Raw genomic sequence first — 19,527 nt, forward strand, 5'->3', positions numbered from 1 at the left:
TGAAATAAAACAAATATGACCTCCAGAAGAAAAAAATATTATCGGACATACTGTAAAAATTATCTTGCTCTGTCCATTTACTGTACAAAGATAAAATAAATCAGTTATTAGAGATGAGCTATTAAAACTATTATGTTTAGAAATTGAAGATTGGGAGAAAAAAATAAACAGGGGGCTAGCAATTCTGACTTCAACTGTACACACACACACACACACACACACACACACACACACACACACACGCACACACACACACACACACACACACACACACACATTTAAATTATATCTCTTTTTGTCGTCATTCAAAAGTGCAATTAAACTTTATCTAAATGTATATAAGTCTAAACTATCTTATATACAGGAAAAATTAGGCAACAGTACAGTTTTTTTTTTTTTTTTTTTATAAATTTAAAGACAAGTCCAGTAGGTTTATTCATCAGACATGTGCACACTCATCCTAACCCCAGTGCACTGCAGGTCACTGAGTCTGTATGTGGTAGAAAAAAACTGATGACCCATAATGACCCAAAATACATCTACAAATGTAATGTTTCCATTGTTTCAGCAATCCTTGAGCCTTACTGTCAGACAAAGTCAAAGCTCATTATTTTTTAAAAGAATAAATGACAGATCGGGTTAAGTCATGTCAAACCTCCTTATTTCTTGGATAAAGTCATGTCATACATCATATCCACATCCGTAATTATACAAACTCTGGCATTCCTTTTGCTTTGTGGTTCGAATAAAAAAAGTCCCATGATCCACTGGGGCATCATTACATGAGCAAGCGCTGATGACCAATGTGGAGAAACTGATCTGGAGACTTTCAGCCAATGTAGACATCCCATAATTCCATTAGTTTATGAAGGGAAATCAGTTCAGCTCAAGTATTTTCAGCATAAATCATGCATTTGTGCAGTTGCCATGACGTACAAACAGCCACCTGTTTGCTACCTTACATATATAAATGAAAACTGACAAATGCAATCTTTCACTGAAGTCCTACAGCAACGCAGTCCATAAGACTCATTGGGTCGCTAAATCACCATTAGCCGAGATGCTAGTATCCTCATTTATTTGAATGAACCAACAATTAGCCGAGGATTAGCGGAAGGCAGAAGGATGCTGGAAGCTTCCGGCAGGTCCCACAGGTGCCGAATAAAAAGCATTAGAGTCATAAATCCCCCAGTTTGCAGCCCACGCACACAGCTGGAGAGCATCAGAGCTGATTTGAATGCCTATGAATGATGGGGTCAGTGCCAGTAACAGGCCCTCATCAACCATATGCGTGCCTTGTCCTATAGTGGAACTAGAACTATTGTGTGGTTGTTTATACAGAATAACAGGTTTGTTGTGAACGCTAATAAGATTTAAGACAGCAAAGGCATTTTTTGCCATTTGATTATATTCAGTTAGGCTAAAAAGCCCTTTGAGTTGGGGATAAAATGGAGGTTGAAGCCAGCTCCAAATTGGTGGGACTTGAGGTCCATGTAGGTTGTACAATTTCCTTGGGCTGTTGATTGATGTAATGTCTTGAACACAACACAGTCATACCATTTGTGTTTTGTTAATATCTACACCTACCCTAAACCTTTCACTTACAGTAAGCTATTTTGTTTATTTAAAATCTACACAATCTTCAACCCTAAACTTACTCCTTACACTAACCTTTTGTGTTTATTACACATCTACACCTAACCCAACCGTAAACTTACAGCAAGCTATTGTGTAGTATTAACATCTACACCTACCCCAACCGTAAACACACTGCTTACAGTAAGCTACTGTATTTTATTAACATTCTAACCTACCCCAACCATAAACCAACCACTTACAATAAACTATTGTGTTTATTAACATCTACACCTGCCCCAAACTGTAAACCAATACCTTACAGTAAGCTACTGTATTGTGTTTCATTATATTTTTACATTATATTTTTGTTCAAATTGTCAAATAAATCAATCAATCAATTAATTAACATCTACATCTACCCCAACCATAAACTCACCTCTTACAGTAAGCTATTGCTTTTTTATTAACGTCTACACTAACAAATTTCAGTAATGGTAAAAATAGTAATGTTGTAAACAAAAAATAGTGTTGTACAGTGTCACAAAAATGTGTCACTATACTGATAACCCATAACCCAGCCAACCTACAGTGGATGTTGTCCCTCCCACCTGGAGGTATACCAAACCACTTGCAGCATACGTCCCACTGACATGGTGCCTGGGCTGCTGTGATAAATAGTTGGTGTTTAACCCAGGACATGCACATTAATTTGTAAACCTCAAATGATTAAAAAAAACCCAGACAGAATCATTTAATTTAATTTAATTTAATTTAATTTAATTTATTTGTAATTAGGGTTGCACAAAATTACTTGGAACATAACCGTTGAAAAGACAAACATCTGCACTGGCCAGATATGGGTTATTATTTGCTGATTTGACTTGCCGATAAGAGAATGTGTTGACTATAAGCCTGTAATAACCTCTTAAACAGTTATTGGGTAAAATGAGCTTTAAAATAGTGGCTTATAAGATATCGGCCACAATCCAATATCATGCATCACTTACAGTATTGTGATCTTTTAAACAGACACCTTCAATGATTCAGCCAGACCATGAATTCACACCAGCCAATTGTAATAATTCCACAAACACAAGTGGTGTGTTCTCAATGGGATAAATCACTTTTGAAAGTGCACTTTGTAATGTAAACTATCTGAAGAGTCTAAAATAAACTAAGGTGCAGCAAAGTGCTTTAAAATGGGCATTTTAATAAAGTGTGAAGTAATATCGACTGAAACAAGAAGAGAGGGTGAGAGATAGTGTAGCTACTCCCCTTTTAAAAAACAACCAATTTTGTTTTATCACCGCTCTGCTAGTTAAAGTGGTTGAGCTCATCACATGTGAAAAAAAGAGCATCAAATGTGAAATGTCTTGAAGAGCGCAGGCCATGTCAGATACTAGAGAGCAATTGATTGGTTACGATTTAATGAGAAACTAAAGTATAAGGCGAAAAAAAAAGTTGATCCATTTAGGCGGAAGTGACAAACTGCAAGCTTTACATGTTCATATCAATTTTCTATCCTTTAAACACAGATTTTGTCAGTTTTGGTGCATACTTTCTTATAGATTCTTGAAAAAAACTAACAATACTGACACTAACATCTAAATAACTTTGTTTTCATTTGGTGGGACCTTTAAGTGCTCAAACCTGGCAACTTTGAACAGCCTTGCCGAATAACGGATTTTAAAAGGTACAATTGATAGACCTTTGCGCAGGGAGGCTGTTTGGTGTCAAATATTGTGTTTCATTCGGAAAGGCTCATCCCTATGCCTAAACTCCTTCGAAGCTGTCACACTGGAGGGTAAACCCTTCCAAATGGTTTGGGCATAAGGATGAGCCCTTCATACATGATGAAGATCTCACAGAATCAAACAAACATTGAGGATGATCAACAAATTATCAGCTTCTTTTTCAGCATCGGCACCACGGGAGGCCCCAGGGGGCAAAGGCAGTCGGAACAAAAACTGTTTTAAATGGACAGCAGGTGAACAAAGAGTTAGTACATGCGGGAGCGGTTGGGTGCAGAATAAAACCTAGCAGGAAGCTTATGAATATATTCTTAAAAAGACGTTTAGTCAAGTATTAAAAATGGCATTATCCTGTTCAAATTACAGGTCCATTAAGATCTTTTAATTAGTGTATTAGTTTCAAGTTTTTTGTTTGTTTCGAAACTAAGAAGTTCTCCATCAAATTATTATTACTTTTGCAAAACCTGATAACAGCCTGATGAGTGTCATAACTGTTTTTTGCGCATAACAGCAGAAAATAAAGGAAAATGCAGTCAAAATTGAAACATTCAGCATGGTGCACTGAAACTGAGATAAAATATTTGGTCTAATGTCAGTTAATGTGTATTTTGTTGCTTTATTTTTTTTACCTTGAAGGAGGAATCTGTCTCAGCTTAAACCTAACTATTATTTTGAATCTTTAAACGTTTCCGATAACGGTGTCATATATGTTCAGTCAGATAAGGACTCTAAAGATTGAAATTAATTTTAGAGAATTTATTTTATTTGGAAGTAAATACAATTTAAAATGGCCTAAATACTATTGTATACCAAGCCGTCGGTATCTCCTTGCAGTTTCCTGGCATCAACCCTGTGCTTTCTGGTGAAGTATACTGTGAAGTTAGGAGATTGTTAAAGACATGGTACAAGTTGACCTTCTTTGTTAATACTTTGCTTTACATGACATCTTTATGTTGCATTGTTTCAGTTTGGAGGCTATCTGGTCTGATCAGAAATCTGTTTGATGCTTAGAATTTAAGATCAGGGAGTCTCTAACTTAACTGGGAACAGAAAAAAATAATAAACTGAGTCATTTTTTGGACAAGAAGTCAGTTACAATGAACCATAAATCAGGCCACTTGCACTCCCTATGAGTACAAGTCAGGGCTAAAATTTGGATTAAATCTTTCAGCTTTAAGGTCTTATGGATCAAAACCTGAAGCAACACATAGAACCTCCTTCTAACAGAAATCAGAAAATTCCACTCAAGCAGAATTTTAAAAAAATCCAGATGAGTTTTTTAAAAGTTGGTAGGGATGGGAAGATTAACCGATATGTATCGATACGCGGTCATGCGCGTGCACGATGCGAGTGCATCGGTAGAGCAGCAGAGGATGAATGAAATTTTGGAAGCAAATCGAGATGCATCGGTTTTTGCGAGATGCATCGATTTTTCCGAGATACAGCTTATATTTTTAATATAGAATGTATTTTTTATTTATTAACAAGTGTTGTCAACCTGTTTTTGGCGCATAATTTAATCGACCTACATAAAGTAAGCCTTAGCAACGGATTTGCGGATGTGTACACTTTCACTACAACTCAGTGTATCAGGTGTGCGGATGAAGCTAGTGGTGCGCCCTCAGAAAGCGCGAGAAGCAAAACAAACATATTCCCCACTGAGTTTTAAATCTAAAGTATGGCAAGCAACATTATGGATTTAAGGATGGACGACATGACAGGACAGATGCAATTTGCAAAATGTGCCGCGCATCTGTAAAATACGCGGGCAGTACGACTAATCTGATATCTCACTTGAAGCGGCGCCACGGTGTTGTTGTGGAAGCATCTTCCAGTGTTTCTGCATCCCCGGCTTTCGCACTGCTTCAACCAGTTCCAAAAGTGGTGAGAAAAGCATTGCAAGTTTTTTTTTCCATGCGCAACAGTTCTGCTCGCTCTACGCCAATAACGAATGCTATTGCATTGTTCATCTGCAAAGATATTCAGCCTAGTGTCACGGAGAACGAAGGTTTTAAACACCTCCTCCTGTTAATTTTTATTTAATTATAATAATAATAATAATATTAATAATAATAATGATAAAAATAATTGGGTGTCACGGTGGCACAGTGGGTAGTTTGACCACCTCACAGCAAGAAGATTGCTGGTTTGTTATATTTTTATTAGCCTGTTGTTTACAGTGACAGTGATGTTTCAACGCAGCATAACTGCTAGTTCACGACCGTAAGTTTTGAATAATCAGTGGCAAAATATATCTTTGTAAAACTTGTTTTCATAGTTGAAAAGTTTAATCACAATTCTTGTTGTGCAATGCTAAATTTATTTATGTTGAAAGAGTGCAAATATATACATATTTTTTTAATATATATTGCACTTATACATTCTGTTTATCTTGAAAATACTTAAATAATATGTGCTATATGTTCTAAAATGGCCCTCTACTGTAAACTGACACTCTGGCTCTGAGAGAAGAGCCAGTTTGTAAAAAAAGTCTTGGTTTTGCTTGGTTAATAAATAATCAAACTCATTCAATGGCACAGCATCCTCTTTCACATCATCTCATAAACTTGATCTAATTAGTTAGTGCTGAATTATCGCATCGTATCGTGATATGGGTGTGAATCGTATCGTGTTGCATCGCAATATGTCACAAATGTATCGCTAATATATCGGATCGTATTCTTTGTATCGAGATGCGTATCGGATCGGCATTATAGCTTAGATGCCCAACCCTAGTTCACACGTCTTACTTGCATGTTTCCAGTTTGGTCAATTTTGTAAACTAGTGGAAAGATTTGCTCAAGATAGGTTTGATAGATTCTCAGCAAAGATACAGCTAGCAGACTGAAGAGGAAATACAAGGCAACCACAGATGCTTCACGATAAACTGTCTTTAACGTGATGTGTGTGAAACTAAGGCCGTTTGCTGTAGGTGAGAAAATAAGTGATATTTAATACCACATTTAAACATGTATGCTGGTATTTTTTTTTTTTTGAAGATAGGATGTACAAATTTCAGATAAGTATATATATATATATATATATATATATATATATATATATATATATATATATATATATATATATATATATATATATATATATATATATATATATATCGCCATAGCGGAATGAACCGCCAACTTATCCAGCAAGTTTTTATGCAGCGGATGCCCTTCCAGCTGCAACCCATCTCTGGGAAACATCCACACACACATTCACACACACACTCATACACTATGGACAATTTAGCCTACCCAATTCACCTGTACCACATGTCTTTGGACTGTGGGGGAAACCGGAGCACCCGGAGGAAACCCACGCAAAGGCAGGGAGAACATGCAAACTCCACACAGAAACGCCAACTGAGCTGAGGTTCGAACCAGTGATCCGGTGACCTTCTTGCTGTGAGGCGACAGCACTACCTACTGCTTTATAAATTTTACTGCTGGGAATAAATTTTTTCCTTTTTTAAATATTTTCTAAATGATGTCGAACAGAGCAAGGAAATTTTCACAGTATACCTGATAATATTTTTTTTTCTGGAGAAAGTCTTATTTCTTTTATTTCAGCTGGAATTAAAGCAGTTTTAAAATTTTAAAAAACCATTTTAGGGACAAAATTATTAGCCCCTTTAAGCTAACTTTTTTTTGATAGTTTACAGAACAAACCATCATTACATCATATATAATAAATTATGTATATTTTTAATTTATTTTTAAATTATTTACTACTACTACTACTACTACAATGGGGGGATGGGGGGTTGGGGGGGCACAGTTGACACAGACACAGTTGTTGTTTAATTTTATTGGTGGTTTATATATATATATATATATATATATATATATATATATATATATATATATATATATATATATATATATATATATTCTGTTAGTGTGTCTTATTTAATCTGATTAAAAATTATTTGAAACACTTGTCCAAACAAAGCCTTTAATTTTTTATTTCTTTTCATGTGCTAAACTGGTTGAATATGCATTAATTATTTGTATTTTTTTCTTAACATTCTTAGCTATTTAGCCATTTTACAATTTTTCATATATAAGAAAACAATTTGCGTTCTATATTTAAAGTCCCTCCTTGTTCGTTCTACAAACACACACACACACACACACACACACACACACACACACACACACACACACACACACACACACACACACACACACACACACACACACACACACACACACACACACATGCACACACACAAATTCAAACAAAGATGCGTCTAACAAATGACCAGACATGAACAACTCTCTTTTCAGGTAATATAATAAAAAAAAAAAAAAAAACTATATATATATATATATATATATATATATATATATATATATATATATATATATATATATATATATACATTATATTTAAATATGTAATATATACATGAATTGAATATTTGATACAGAAAAATGATGTTTTGAGAAAATACTCTTTTTGTTGCGTTCTGTCATTAATTACGTGATTAAATACTTGTATTCTTTACAAAGTCAATTTCTCCTGTACGCAAAATACTTTGTTTAGGAATATAATTAATGTGTTTTTACAGGTGAAATTCATAACTTTTCCATGCCAGAATGGTAGCCGACGGAGTCTCAAAAGTTGTAGTTAGAGTGAATTCACAGGTGACACAAGACAGCTTTATTTTTGTTAATGGACAGGAAGCAGCAGAAACACCCCACACTTTGATTCTTAAAGAATTTTTCAAAATACAACCAAAGGCATTGGGGGTAAGACATTTAATGATCAATTATGATGATATATGGTTCTAAAGATGTATGTTATGCCATTATGAATAAAACATCTGACCTTTGCTGTTTAGATTGTCCAAATAATGACTGGAGTGATGGTCTTCTTTCTGGGTGTTGTTCTCACCACCAGTGGCTACGGTTATCCCGCTATTCTGGTCTACAGTGGCATCACCTACTGGGGATCCTTTATTGTAAGTTTCATATAAAAGTTTGCCTTATATTGCCTTATATTTAATATCCAGAACAAACTTTCTCTCTGTAAACTTTTGTTTCTTTCTCAGTACATCAGTGCTGGATCTCTGTCGATTGCTGCGCAGTATAAATATCAGTTGTTTTTGGTATGTATATGATACCCACATATTTCAACATACATATTTCTTATGTATTTGTGGTCAGTATTTGTAACTGTAACACTTTGGAATTTAATAATTTACATTACCATAGTACACATAAAATTGTTTTAGATTGTTAAAAATGTCAATAAAAATCACTTTGTTAACTTTTTTAACAAGAAAAAAATGTTGAAACTGAGATCAAAGTCTCACAATTTAAATTGAAACCGTAAATAAATAATATTTTTCTTTACCGTGAATGTATGGTTGTAACACTTTTTTTGGAGTGAAGTTGGACTTCTTTTGATGATTGAAGAAGATATCATAAAACATACCCACTGTAAGAAATGATTGTTTGCCTCAATCCAGCTTCCACTTTAAATTGTTTTATGCTGCCTTTATCACAAAGAGTTTATTTATCACAGAGAAAAAGCTTTGTCACAGAGAGAACTGCTTTGTTGTCTCTGCACTATTTGGGATGATCACTTCTTGCGCAAACGGTGACTAATTGTAGAATGGGAATGGGTGTGGGTGTGGGGCACTAAAAACCATCTCAGACAATGGGGTGTCGAACAGCATTAACATACACAACACATCTGTGACAACAGGAGCAACTTCATTTGCATCAAGAGTACTAGTAAATAGAAACTATAAAAGGCTTGAGATTTTGAAATTCAGGGATCATTCCAACTTCACTGAAGGTACAGCCATGTACTTTGAAACTGCTATCCTATGTAATTATTCTCAGTCTCTCTCTCTCTCTCTCTCTCTCTTACTCTCTCTCTCTTGTTTGCTTGCTCCCAAGGCCGTTTTATATTCGTATTTATATAGTCAAAAATGTTGTTGTTTCGTAACATTTTTTTACGAAGTGGGTCGTTAGGCCCACGCTAAACCTGGAGGACCAGGACATACACACACACTACAGAAAATTTAACTTAAAAACACTACAACGCTAACATTGGGAGAACATGCAAACTCCACATAAAAAAATGCCAACTGAACCAGCGACTTTCTTGCTGTGAGGTGACAGCAATAACCCATTGCACCACCATGCTGCCAAATATGTTCTTACACCTAGCACAAAAATGCGTATGCGTGTGTTTAAAAACAATGAAATGAGTGAAATTGGTGTTTTCTGACTATTAATTTGAGCACTGCGTTTCCATGTGTAATGGTTAAGCTTGCATGTTAACATATAATGCTCCATTTTAATTGAAGTAGTCAGTGTTATTTACAGGTTTCAAGTCTATGCTCATTTCAGATGAGAACACTATCTCAATAATCATTCACTATTCACAGTACACATTTTAGCCAAAGCTTTGAAAAGTCTCCATGCTTACAGTGTTTATACGATTCATAAAAGATGAATCACTGTCTGAGATTTCAGTATGGATATAAAGATTACGATCACCATTTTATGGTATTATAGCAGCACACTGTGAGTGTGTATTAGCATCGTTTGTTGTTTGCTTTTGCATCTGATACTGCATTTGAACCCGGATATTGTGATGCATGACGCCAGACTTTCCAAACGGTCAGAAAAAGCAGCACAGTCTGAAAATCTTGCCACATCTTCAACTTTTGCATGATGCATATTTCAGTACAATTGTATTTAATTACTACCCTGCATTTTCCATGTGAATTTAATATGTACATCTCTCTATGCTACTAATTTGTTTAGATTAATCATTAGGCAAGCATTGAACAAGCATTAAATAAGCCTTTTTCTAAGAGCTTATAACCTGAGCAGTGCATTCTTTAAAGAGTATGTCATAAGTAAGTTGATGCATTTAAGCTAGATGCAAATGAAATGGACTAACATGTCCGTCTAGCACTTTACAAACAAATGCAAAAGTAGTGCAGAGGAAAGCAAAATGAATTTGCATGCCACACAGCTATCTCATATTTAAGCTGGTCAGCAAAAAAAGCATGATTTGAAAGTGACGTCTGACTGAGTTGATGGTCCATTATATATAGACAGTTAATAACAATGTGCTCTTTCATACACAAAATGCTGCTGATATTTTGCCAAAAATTACCTCTAGTTTGGAGGCTAGGTAAATTAGGCTTCTACTGTTCATTTGATTACATTTAGAAGTCAACAACACAACAAAAACTAGACTCTCAGACAGTGACCAGCAGCAAATAAATAGCACAAGAAACCACTCTGATATAAGAAATAATAATCCCACTATTTCAAAGACACACAACTAATACAAACAAACTAGAGCAGCCTCAAGTCATATCAGTGCATTTCATAACAGGCATCGACTCTTCTAGATTGTAGCTAATGAATGTTTAACCCTTGTGCACGGTTTAAATTTACTACCCTTTTGTTGTGTTAGGGATGAAAACATCCACTGAACTAAACTGCTGTAAAAGTGCATTAGATAAATATATATTATTTCCAATTTATTATTTTTTTGCATAACTCTGTTAATCAACCTCAGTCCCAATCAAAACTAATAAATGTTTAGAAAATGACAGCATTTTAACTGTTTAATTGCCAAATTAAAAAATGATGTTACTGATTTGGTGAAAACAAAACGCATAAAAGTACGTATTTTCAATATAAAAAGTAATTGTGAACTGGATTTTGTTTTACCTTTTATCACGATAAGCGATAAGTAAAAACATTGGCTTTGATGCATTTTTAGATTTTCATTTTTTCTTCTTAATTTATTGTTGGTGGTGTTTTTTGCGACATTGACTTATAACCACATTTGATGGTGCACAGTCTTTGTTTTTGTTTACTTCATGTAGTTCTAAGAGCTTAGATGCACATTTTGATTTTCTCAGACACAACAAGGTAAGTGTGCAAAGTTCTCTCTCTCACAGACTCACAGACACACAAACACTTTAATTTGCTGTTTAAATGTGGTTATAATGAAAGCCAATGGGGCAAAAACAGCCACCAACAGTAAATAAGGGAGTACAAATGAAAATTTATAAAAAACAATGCATCAAAGGCAACATTGTTGCTCATGCCCAAGACTTTGATAAAAGGTAAAAAAAAAAAAAAAATCCAATCCACAATTTTTTTTATATTGAAAACACATCCTTTAGTGCGTTTTTATCATCAAATTAGTGACATTATTCATAAATTCGCCAATTAAACAATTAAAATCTCAATTTAGTAGTTTTGATCCAGACTGAGGTTGATTAACAGGTTTATGCAAAAAAATAAAAATAATTAAAAAAAAAAAAAATATATATATATATATATATATATATATATGATGTATTTTTACAGCAGTTTATTTCAGTGGATAATTTCATCTCTAACATAACAAAATGGTATCTTTGAGGGTTTTTTTTATTCAAAGCATTTTCTCAAAATATGTATCAAAATAAGATTCCTCACCAAAAATCATTCTGCTAGCTGAAACACAGAAAAAGTTATAACTAAATAAAAAAAAAACAGTATTATAATAAAGTAAATTAAAAGGCTATTTCCCACTATGCATTTAGGATAAATAAAAGTGAATGGATAACATCATTCCCTAACAGCAACTTCATTTCTTAGTATCACTAACTAAACACCAAAACTCTGTAAATCGTTAACAAAGAAAGTGTGTGCATCATGCTCTTCTCCCAAGCTCCATAGTTTGTCCCAGAGTAAGACCAACAGAGATGGACTGAATTCTCAACTGCCAAAAAAATGCTAAAAATGATTGGGGATAATGATTATTAATACAGTGGTGTTCAAAGTTATGAGAATACCTCAGATAAGAAGATACTGACTTCTACTGCCTCCAAAACATGATTTCATTTTATAATGTAATAAAACGTGCAGATGGTTGCTCTGACTGAGCACAACAAATATCAGAGGAAGTAAGTCATACTAGTTTTTTTTTTTTTTTTTCATTTTTAACAGTTGCATTTGATATGTCCACCGTTGTCAGCAATTACAGCATCTCTCTGGCACAGTGTCAATATATTTCCTGAGAACTTCAACACTAACGTTTCCCGTGCCTGACAATGATTACACAAGTAATTTGGCTACTTCTGTGAAGCAAAAGCAAAGCAACCTAAATCTAATTATAGTGCATATTGAAGACTTTGTTTATTAGCAAAGACCAATTCAATGAAAAATAAAAACTGTAAAATATGCTAAGTGTTGTAATAATTGAGTCCACTGTATTGTTTCGGCCCCATTTTATGTCACAGTGAATAAAAAGAGTTTTTTTTTTGCTTGTGTTTTTTTTAATGTGTATAATTTAAGTTATTGATTTCAATTTGTTATATATATATATATATATATATATATATATATATATATATATATATATAATATATATATATTATACAGGGTGGGCCATTTATATGGATACCCCTAGTAAAATGGGCTACAATTGTGGCACATTAGTATATGTGAGGGGGCTTTTGAATAACTCTTGAAAGAATAGTTACATTAAAACCAAGCACAACATTGTTTTTCTTGAAATTCCCAATAAGTTTTTTTGAGGTGTACCCATATCAACGGCCCACCCTTTATAATAAATCAATATTAATTTGCAGTTCCGATTTTTGGTCAACAGCATTTACAATTTTCAGCCTCAACCCAGATTTTTTTTATTTTAGTACATTCCTAGAGAACACACATCTCATATGGAGACAAAGCTGGTTGGGATAGATGGCATTTCTAATCAAGGTGGTACATTAAGTAGAGATTCCTTTGCTATTTTGGTATCTTAAAAAAGCAATGATTAGCACCATTAAAACTAAATCCAATAACCACAAAATGCTTCAGTAAAAGAAATGAGTTTATATTCCTGCTGGAGAAATTAAAGTGATCTCAACGAACTTTAATATCTTTTGAAAATCTGGTGCTTACACTGAAAAAAATTATTAAAAAATATTCATAGATGATTCCTTGGATTTAAACATACTAATTAAATTGAACATTATACCAATTATAACCCATATAAACTGTTGGCAACAATTTTGCAGACATATTTTTTCAGTGTACTATACAAATTTTTTAGGAATGATAACTTTATTAAATAGCACAAGATAGCCAGTCATTTAAATTTTATTTTGATAAACAGCAATCAACATTTGAAGTGGATCACCACATTTCACCAAAGTTGTCCTAAAACTATTAAACAGCACACATTCCTGTGCTAGGACAATTTTGATAAACGTTTTTGATTCACTTCGAATGTTGAGTACTGTATGTAGCAACTGACCTCTATGGTATTTGTTTTTCCACCTATGAAAAGGCATTCTTTAAAATATCTCATATGTTCAAAAGAAAACTCATAAATGTTACAGTAGGATCCACTTGAGAGGGTGAGTATGTTTTCATTTTTGGGTGAACTTTTTCATTTAAAGAAATCATATGCGATAATATACAATGAGGAGACGACACAAAAACAACTTCCATTTCCCTTAGAGTCCTCGTGCTTTGATTAAAACACTCTGCGAGGAGGAAGTTGGATTGTTCTCCCCTTCAACAAGCATCTCTTTGGCCTCCCCGTGTGCATCCACAACTACAGCCTTTTTCTTCAAGTCCTCATATTGCTTCTGCCTATCAGCCATGGCGGAGCAAGCCTCAATCACTTCATCGCTTTCAAAATCATAATCGCCTTTTAACTCGGGAGCTTCCACAAGGAGCCTTCGGGCTTCATCTACCTGGGACGCTTTTTCACGGAGAGATTGCTGGTTCTCTCGGAGCTTTAAAGCCCAGTTGAGGTCTTCCTCCCAGAGAGGACGCTCAGACGGATGCAGGTGCAGCGCCACTTGGAAAGACCGTACAGCCTGGAACAAAACACGTAGAGAATAGTAAACATGTTCAAAAAGGGGAAACAGGATGCACATACAGTATTCAACATTGATATGGATCAAAAAAAGTTTTTCAAAATTGTCTTAAGACAAGATGAAAGTTGATTTGCTTCAAATGTGGACTACTGTAGATTTAAAAGGTTTGGGGTTTGTAAAAATCTTTTAAAAATAATATGGTATGCTCCCATTCATGTTATGCCTTATTTATATAAAGAATACAACCATTATTTACAAGTCTACATGAAATCAAAATTAACAATATTTATTTTGCTAGAGTATTGTACATTGTAATGTGAACAATTAAGCAACGCAGGTTAATAGGCTGAATAAACAAAATTGTTTGGTTTGGTCATTTTTAAATTAAAATCCAACCATTTGCTTTGACTCTGGAATGACAGTCCTCTGATAATGTCAGTTTGACGGCTTGGGTGAAATAGACACACCCCTCTAACTGTTGAGGAAATGAAAGATCAGAGGACTGTAAAATAGGAACTCCTCCCACTACTCAATATTCCATTTAAATTGGAAATACATCATGTTGATATGTCTGCCGCAACTTCCAGTTCACTTCAAATTTAATTTGTTTTATCTCTTCATTTTTAAAATGTATTAATTAATTTGTTAATTAATTTTTTTTCAGAATGTCTTCAGTGCCACATGATCATTCAGATGTCATTCTAAAATGATCTTTTCTGAAGAAATATGTCTTATTACTAATAATGCTGAATAAAGCTTAACATTAATAATGATTTATTTTGTGTGGATTTTGAGTAAGTAATAAAAAACATTCAAGATTCCTCAAAAGAAAAGAAATGTCTTGCATGAATATATTTAAAGTTACGTTTGTTTATTAATGTAAAATATTCTTACAGAAGAAAGTTAAATAAAATACATAGATAGTAATATATAGATAAATGTATACAAATATAATAGAAATGATACTTTTTTATTTATAATAGTACAATAAACCTAATTTTTTAAAACAAAGTTAAGCTTCAACAGAAAAATATGCTAAATAAATAAAAATAATAAAAATAAATAAATTCTGTTCTACCCTAACCCTTCCACCAACCAAACTTAACACACATAACTTTATAAGCTTTTAATTAAACCTTTTTAATCCTACTGCAATCTCAAGGAGACAAACTAAGTTTTACTAAGAAATAAAACTGCATTTTACCGCCTCTGTTGTTCTAGTGTCAAGAGCGATATCTTTAATATCAAATACTGCTTTCATCTGTGAAAGTAAAATGGAATGATCCACCATTTTTAAATCACTTTAAACAATGTGGGCCAGATGTATAAAACAGGACGCAAGACTGTAATCCTATAAAACCACTGAAGGGAGTGGAAAGTTTTGCGAGTGATCTTCAGATGCAAATGAGGTCACAGACAAGCAACGCTCATACTGATAAATTGAGTCTAATCTAAGACAGGCACAAAAATAGTGTTGTGTGAGTTTGTGTGTGTATTTGGTGTATATACCGCAAACTTTAATAAATCACCTTGGATGATTTATTGAAATATTCTTGTGTAAATTCTGTGTTAAACGGAAACTCCCAGAAATGCATTTAAATGCAATACGGTCAGATGAAAAAATCTGCCTGTGGCTACTGAAATTACCAAAAGCAATGACAAACAGAATGCAAATGGTCTTCTCCACTGTGTTTTACTAAAATGCAACATGCATTTAATGAGAGCACATACTGTACGCTCCAAATTGAACATGAACAGATGTTTGTTCCTTATACAAACCAAATGAGCTCCTTGCTCGTTTTGAAGATAAAAAAAGCTCTGAAGCCCACTGGAACTAATGAAAATCCACTAAAACAACGCAAATTACACAAGTAAGTTATTTCCCGTTTCATCCCCAAAACCCACTTCAAGAAAAAAGTTTAAAAAGTAAAAGGCATGTGGTTTCAGCCTAATAAAACTAAATATGGATAGATGATAAGCCTTAACAAATCACAACATCCATGCTTCCATACAATAATAGCAGCTTCAAACCACAATGTTAGGAATGCAACATCAACACATTCTTCCCTGAACTACTACATGTGTGAGATGTGTCACAGATGTATTATACACTCAATATTAAAATGATTGTCACTGAGAAAAAACAAATGGCTTTCAATGTGCAAACAGTATTACAGCTGCTTCAGAACTGAAGAGGTCGTTCAGTCTATAGAGAACTTCAATACCACATGTTCATTTCCTTCTGTATGAGCTCTAAAGTTCCTGCTGTGAATCAGTCACCATGCTCATGTTACCCAGGGGACAACGGCATGAAAGACAAAAAAACTATATTTACTCTCTCTTTATCCCCTCGGAAAACAATGAACTCGTAAATAGGATTTAGTGGTGCATTTTACCTTTATAATTGCCCTACTGACTCAACAATCTACAAAGTAATGATCGACTCCTTCAGCAGAAACACTAGATCATGTATCAGCCTGAGAAAAGGGGAATATCAGAGCCAGTGTGAGGCTGAAACCAAGAATCCAGCCCTTGTCAAAAAGCAAAGCTTTAATGAGGAATAAAGCCATGTGATGCTTTCAGAAGACCTTTCCTCCTCCTGATTCCTGATTGATTTAACAGAGATGACTTTAACAGTTGTGCTGAAGTCATGCTACAGATTTATTGGACCTGCACCACTGTTAGTGACTAACACAATCAACTCAAAAGTGCTGAACCCTACAAGACGTTTTTTGTCCACACAACAAAGTTAAATGACATATACATGTGTCTATAACAATAGCACCACAGTCTGTTACAGGGTGTGTACTAAATTTGTTGAAATTCACAAGTAGGTCCATTTTGACAGAGATGAAAATCTGTGTATTACCAAAGTCCCTTTAAGCCAAGTCATTCCACTTGGTGGCCATCTTTGAAACACCTCTCATGCAGTAGCTCGGGGATTCTGTCTGAATGGGGAAACATCAAATTCTCCAAAATTGCTTGACAAGTTCAGGATTAAATTTTATATTAGGAAGCACCAATAAAATTAAACAACAACTGTCTCATAAGTTTTATTTCTAAACGTTTGAATGACACAAAACCTGCAGAAACTCAGATTGGACTCTGTATCAAGCCCCTTCCCTGAAGAATGGTCAGTCTATAGTGATCGACAATTGGCTCCTGTACTAGAAGGGTTGGCCTTTTCCGCCATATTGGCCGTTACACTTTTCCCCTTTCAAAATTATATGAGTGACACGTTTTGTGTTTTCTATAGTCTTTGGTATTACTCACTGTTGAAAAACGTGTAACGGTTAACATGGATTCCACGAGGCACCTCAGCCAATCATGTAACAGCATTAACAGCACGGATCAGTGTTCACAGACATAGCTGACGCAGCATTTACTACCCTTCTCTTAAAAAATAAAAATGTAATTTTTTACATATTTTACATATGATTACCCATGAACTTGTTGTTTAGTGTAAAACATGTTGAAGATTAGTAAACAGGCTTTCGGTTGATTAAATGATAAGTTATTTTGTGACAAAAGCTTTTTATTTCTCTTAGTAATGCCTCTCATCCATTGACTTCCATGAAAACAAATCGCCCTCTGGGCTCCTTCCTCATATACTAGCGTTAGCATTAGCTGTTAAATCTTTTTTATTAATGATTTCTGGCTTATCTACTGGCTTTGGTTGTGATCACCGAAATAAATGCAGTTCCCCTAAACATTAGTAGTAACCATAGCAACTGCTATGAGTGACAGTTGCTGAAGCCTTAATTTCTCTGTAGTGAATGCACCTTCAACAGCTGCTACACACCGCCTAGTTACCGCAACTTAAGTTTAACTAGTTACCTCAACCTAAATGGTCTTCTTACTGAAACTTAATTTTTTAGTTACCAAAGCTTAATTTTTCTAGTTATCGCAAGCTAACATTTATATTTTTTTTCAACAAGATAGCATCGTGATTGTATGCAATTAAGCTAGCCACATACAAAACAATAGGGCTAATTTATTATTTTAAGATTTTTGATGACGGATTAATATTTATATCATACATGGCTTATTATATTCAAGTCAATGAAATAAAAACTTTAATAAACAAAATTTGTTCAAAAGAATGTGGTAATCCAGTGATTCCCTTCTCTGCCAGAGACTGCTCTATGGTTGCAAAAATGTTTTCAAACTGTATCGTTTAGTTTTTTAATATTAAGTGTAGTGTAGTTTACTTGTGGATATCTGATGACTAGTGCGCCTTTGCTAAACTACCTGTGGTAGCTTGGCAACAGAGCCGCAACGTCAACACACAGAATCTATCGGCACAGTTTAGCAAGGTTGTCCAACGGTTTGCAATCATGCCGCCCCGTTCCAGGCTCAGAGGAGAAACAACAGTAACCATACCAAACTGTTCTAATGCAAACAAAGTCAGCAAATGAGCTGCTACACTTTATTTAAATTCACTGTACACTGGCCTAATATCTTCAATACATTTATTTTTAATGAAACATCCTCAAGTAATAAGCAAGACTAAACCTGATAGCTGCTATATTTTGGAAGCAGTGTGAGCAAAACATGTGAACAGCAAATCTTGTGATTAGGACTACAAAAAAGATCCTGGGTATTTCCAAAAACAAGTGGAGATAATAAAGAAGTATTCAGCTTAAACCCCTCTAGAACTCATTACGTGCTCTTGTTCCTTCCTTTAAACGTGAATGAATAAACATTAAAAAAAGTTTATTTAATAAATAAATAAATAAAAACAATTGCATTATTGCTTAAAATAAACAATTATATTGGGGAAAAACTTTTTCACTTTTGCTCAAACTTTACAGAATGTTCCACTGGAAATGGAGTTTTCCAGGAACAGCATGATGTTTCAGTAAAATGTGCTCATAATGTGGTACAGTTAATAGGATATTAATCTTATTTAGGATGGAAGGAACTGCACACGATAACATTTACTTTACATCAATTACACAAAAACATGATTAAAAGCGGTACTATGAATCAGATTTGAGGGAAACCAAACAAAAACACAGACCTAATTTAAAAGAGATTACAAATTATCAGCACATTTCTAAACCTTTCAACAACTCATTAACTTAATATAATGAACTGTAATATCCAGTACATAAAACTTATCACAATTGATAATGCAGAAATTATGTTGAGTTAAGTTAAATGAACATTAATGAAGCTTGAAAAACTCTGAAAAGTATGTGAAATTAATTAAAGATATAAAAAAATAAAGAGAGGAAAAAATATGTTCATTAAAAAATAAACAGAAGCTACGTTATCCCTAGTTTTAGACATTTTCAGCAAAGTCCTAGAAGCTGTCAAAAT

General features: G+C 34.1%; 2 protein-coding genes across 2 annotated transcripts in view; one reads left to right on the forward strand and one right to left on the reverse strand.

Moving 5' to 3' along the window:
- Positions 1-7,804: 7,804 nt before the first annotated feature.
- Positions 7,805-8,457, forward strand: LOC147844048 (membrane-spanning 4-domains subfamily A member 4A-like). Its single transcript, XM_087253017.1, has 3 exons — positions 7,805-8,086; positions 8,179-8,298; positions 8,389-8,457. The coding sequence occupies exons 1-3, from the start codon at positions 7,934-7,936 to the stop codon at positions 8,455-8,457; spliced, it is 342 nt and encodes a 113-aa protein (XP_087109143.1). The 5' UTR covers positions 7,805-7,933.
- Positions 8,458-12,994: 4,537 nt separating this feature from the next.
- The window catches only part of ttc33 (tetratricopeptide repeat domain 33), a 34,981-nt gene continuing 28,448 nt past the window's right edge, over positions 12,995-19,527 (reverse strand). Inside the window, 1 exon segment of the mRNA NM_001002722.1 lies at positions 12,995-14,202. Coding sequence (NP_001002722.1) covers positions 13,834-14,202 — 369 coding nt within the window. The 3' untranslated portion in view covers positions 12,995-13,833.

This window comes from Danio rerio, chromosome 5 (assembly GCF_052040795.2).
Source record: "Danio rerio strain M-AB ecotype USA chromosome 5, GRCz13ab, whole genome shotgun sequence".
NCBI classification, from domain to species: domain Eukaryota; kingdom Metazoa; phylum Chordata; class Actinopteri; order Cypriniformes; family Danionidae; genus Danio; species Danio rerio.

What these genes read in the sequence shown, in the direction of transcription:
- LOC147844048 (XM_087253017.1), top strand. Translation starts at nt 7,934, where the DNA reads ATGGTAGCCGACGGAGTCTCAAAAGTTGTAGTTAGAGTGAATTCACAG. An exon ending in TACAACCAAAGGCATTGGGG is followed by an intron (nt 8,087 to 8,178) that starts GTAAGACATTTA and finishes TTTGCTGTTTAG; the next exon opens with ATTGTCCAAATAATGACTGG. An exon ending in CCTACTGGGGATCCTTTATT is followed by an intron (nt 8,299 to 8,388) that starts GTAAGTTTCATA and finishes TTTCTTTCTCAG; the next exon opens with TACATCAGTGCTGGATCTCT.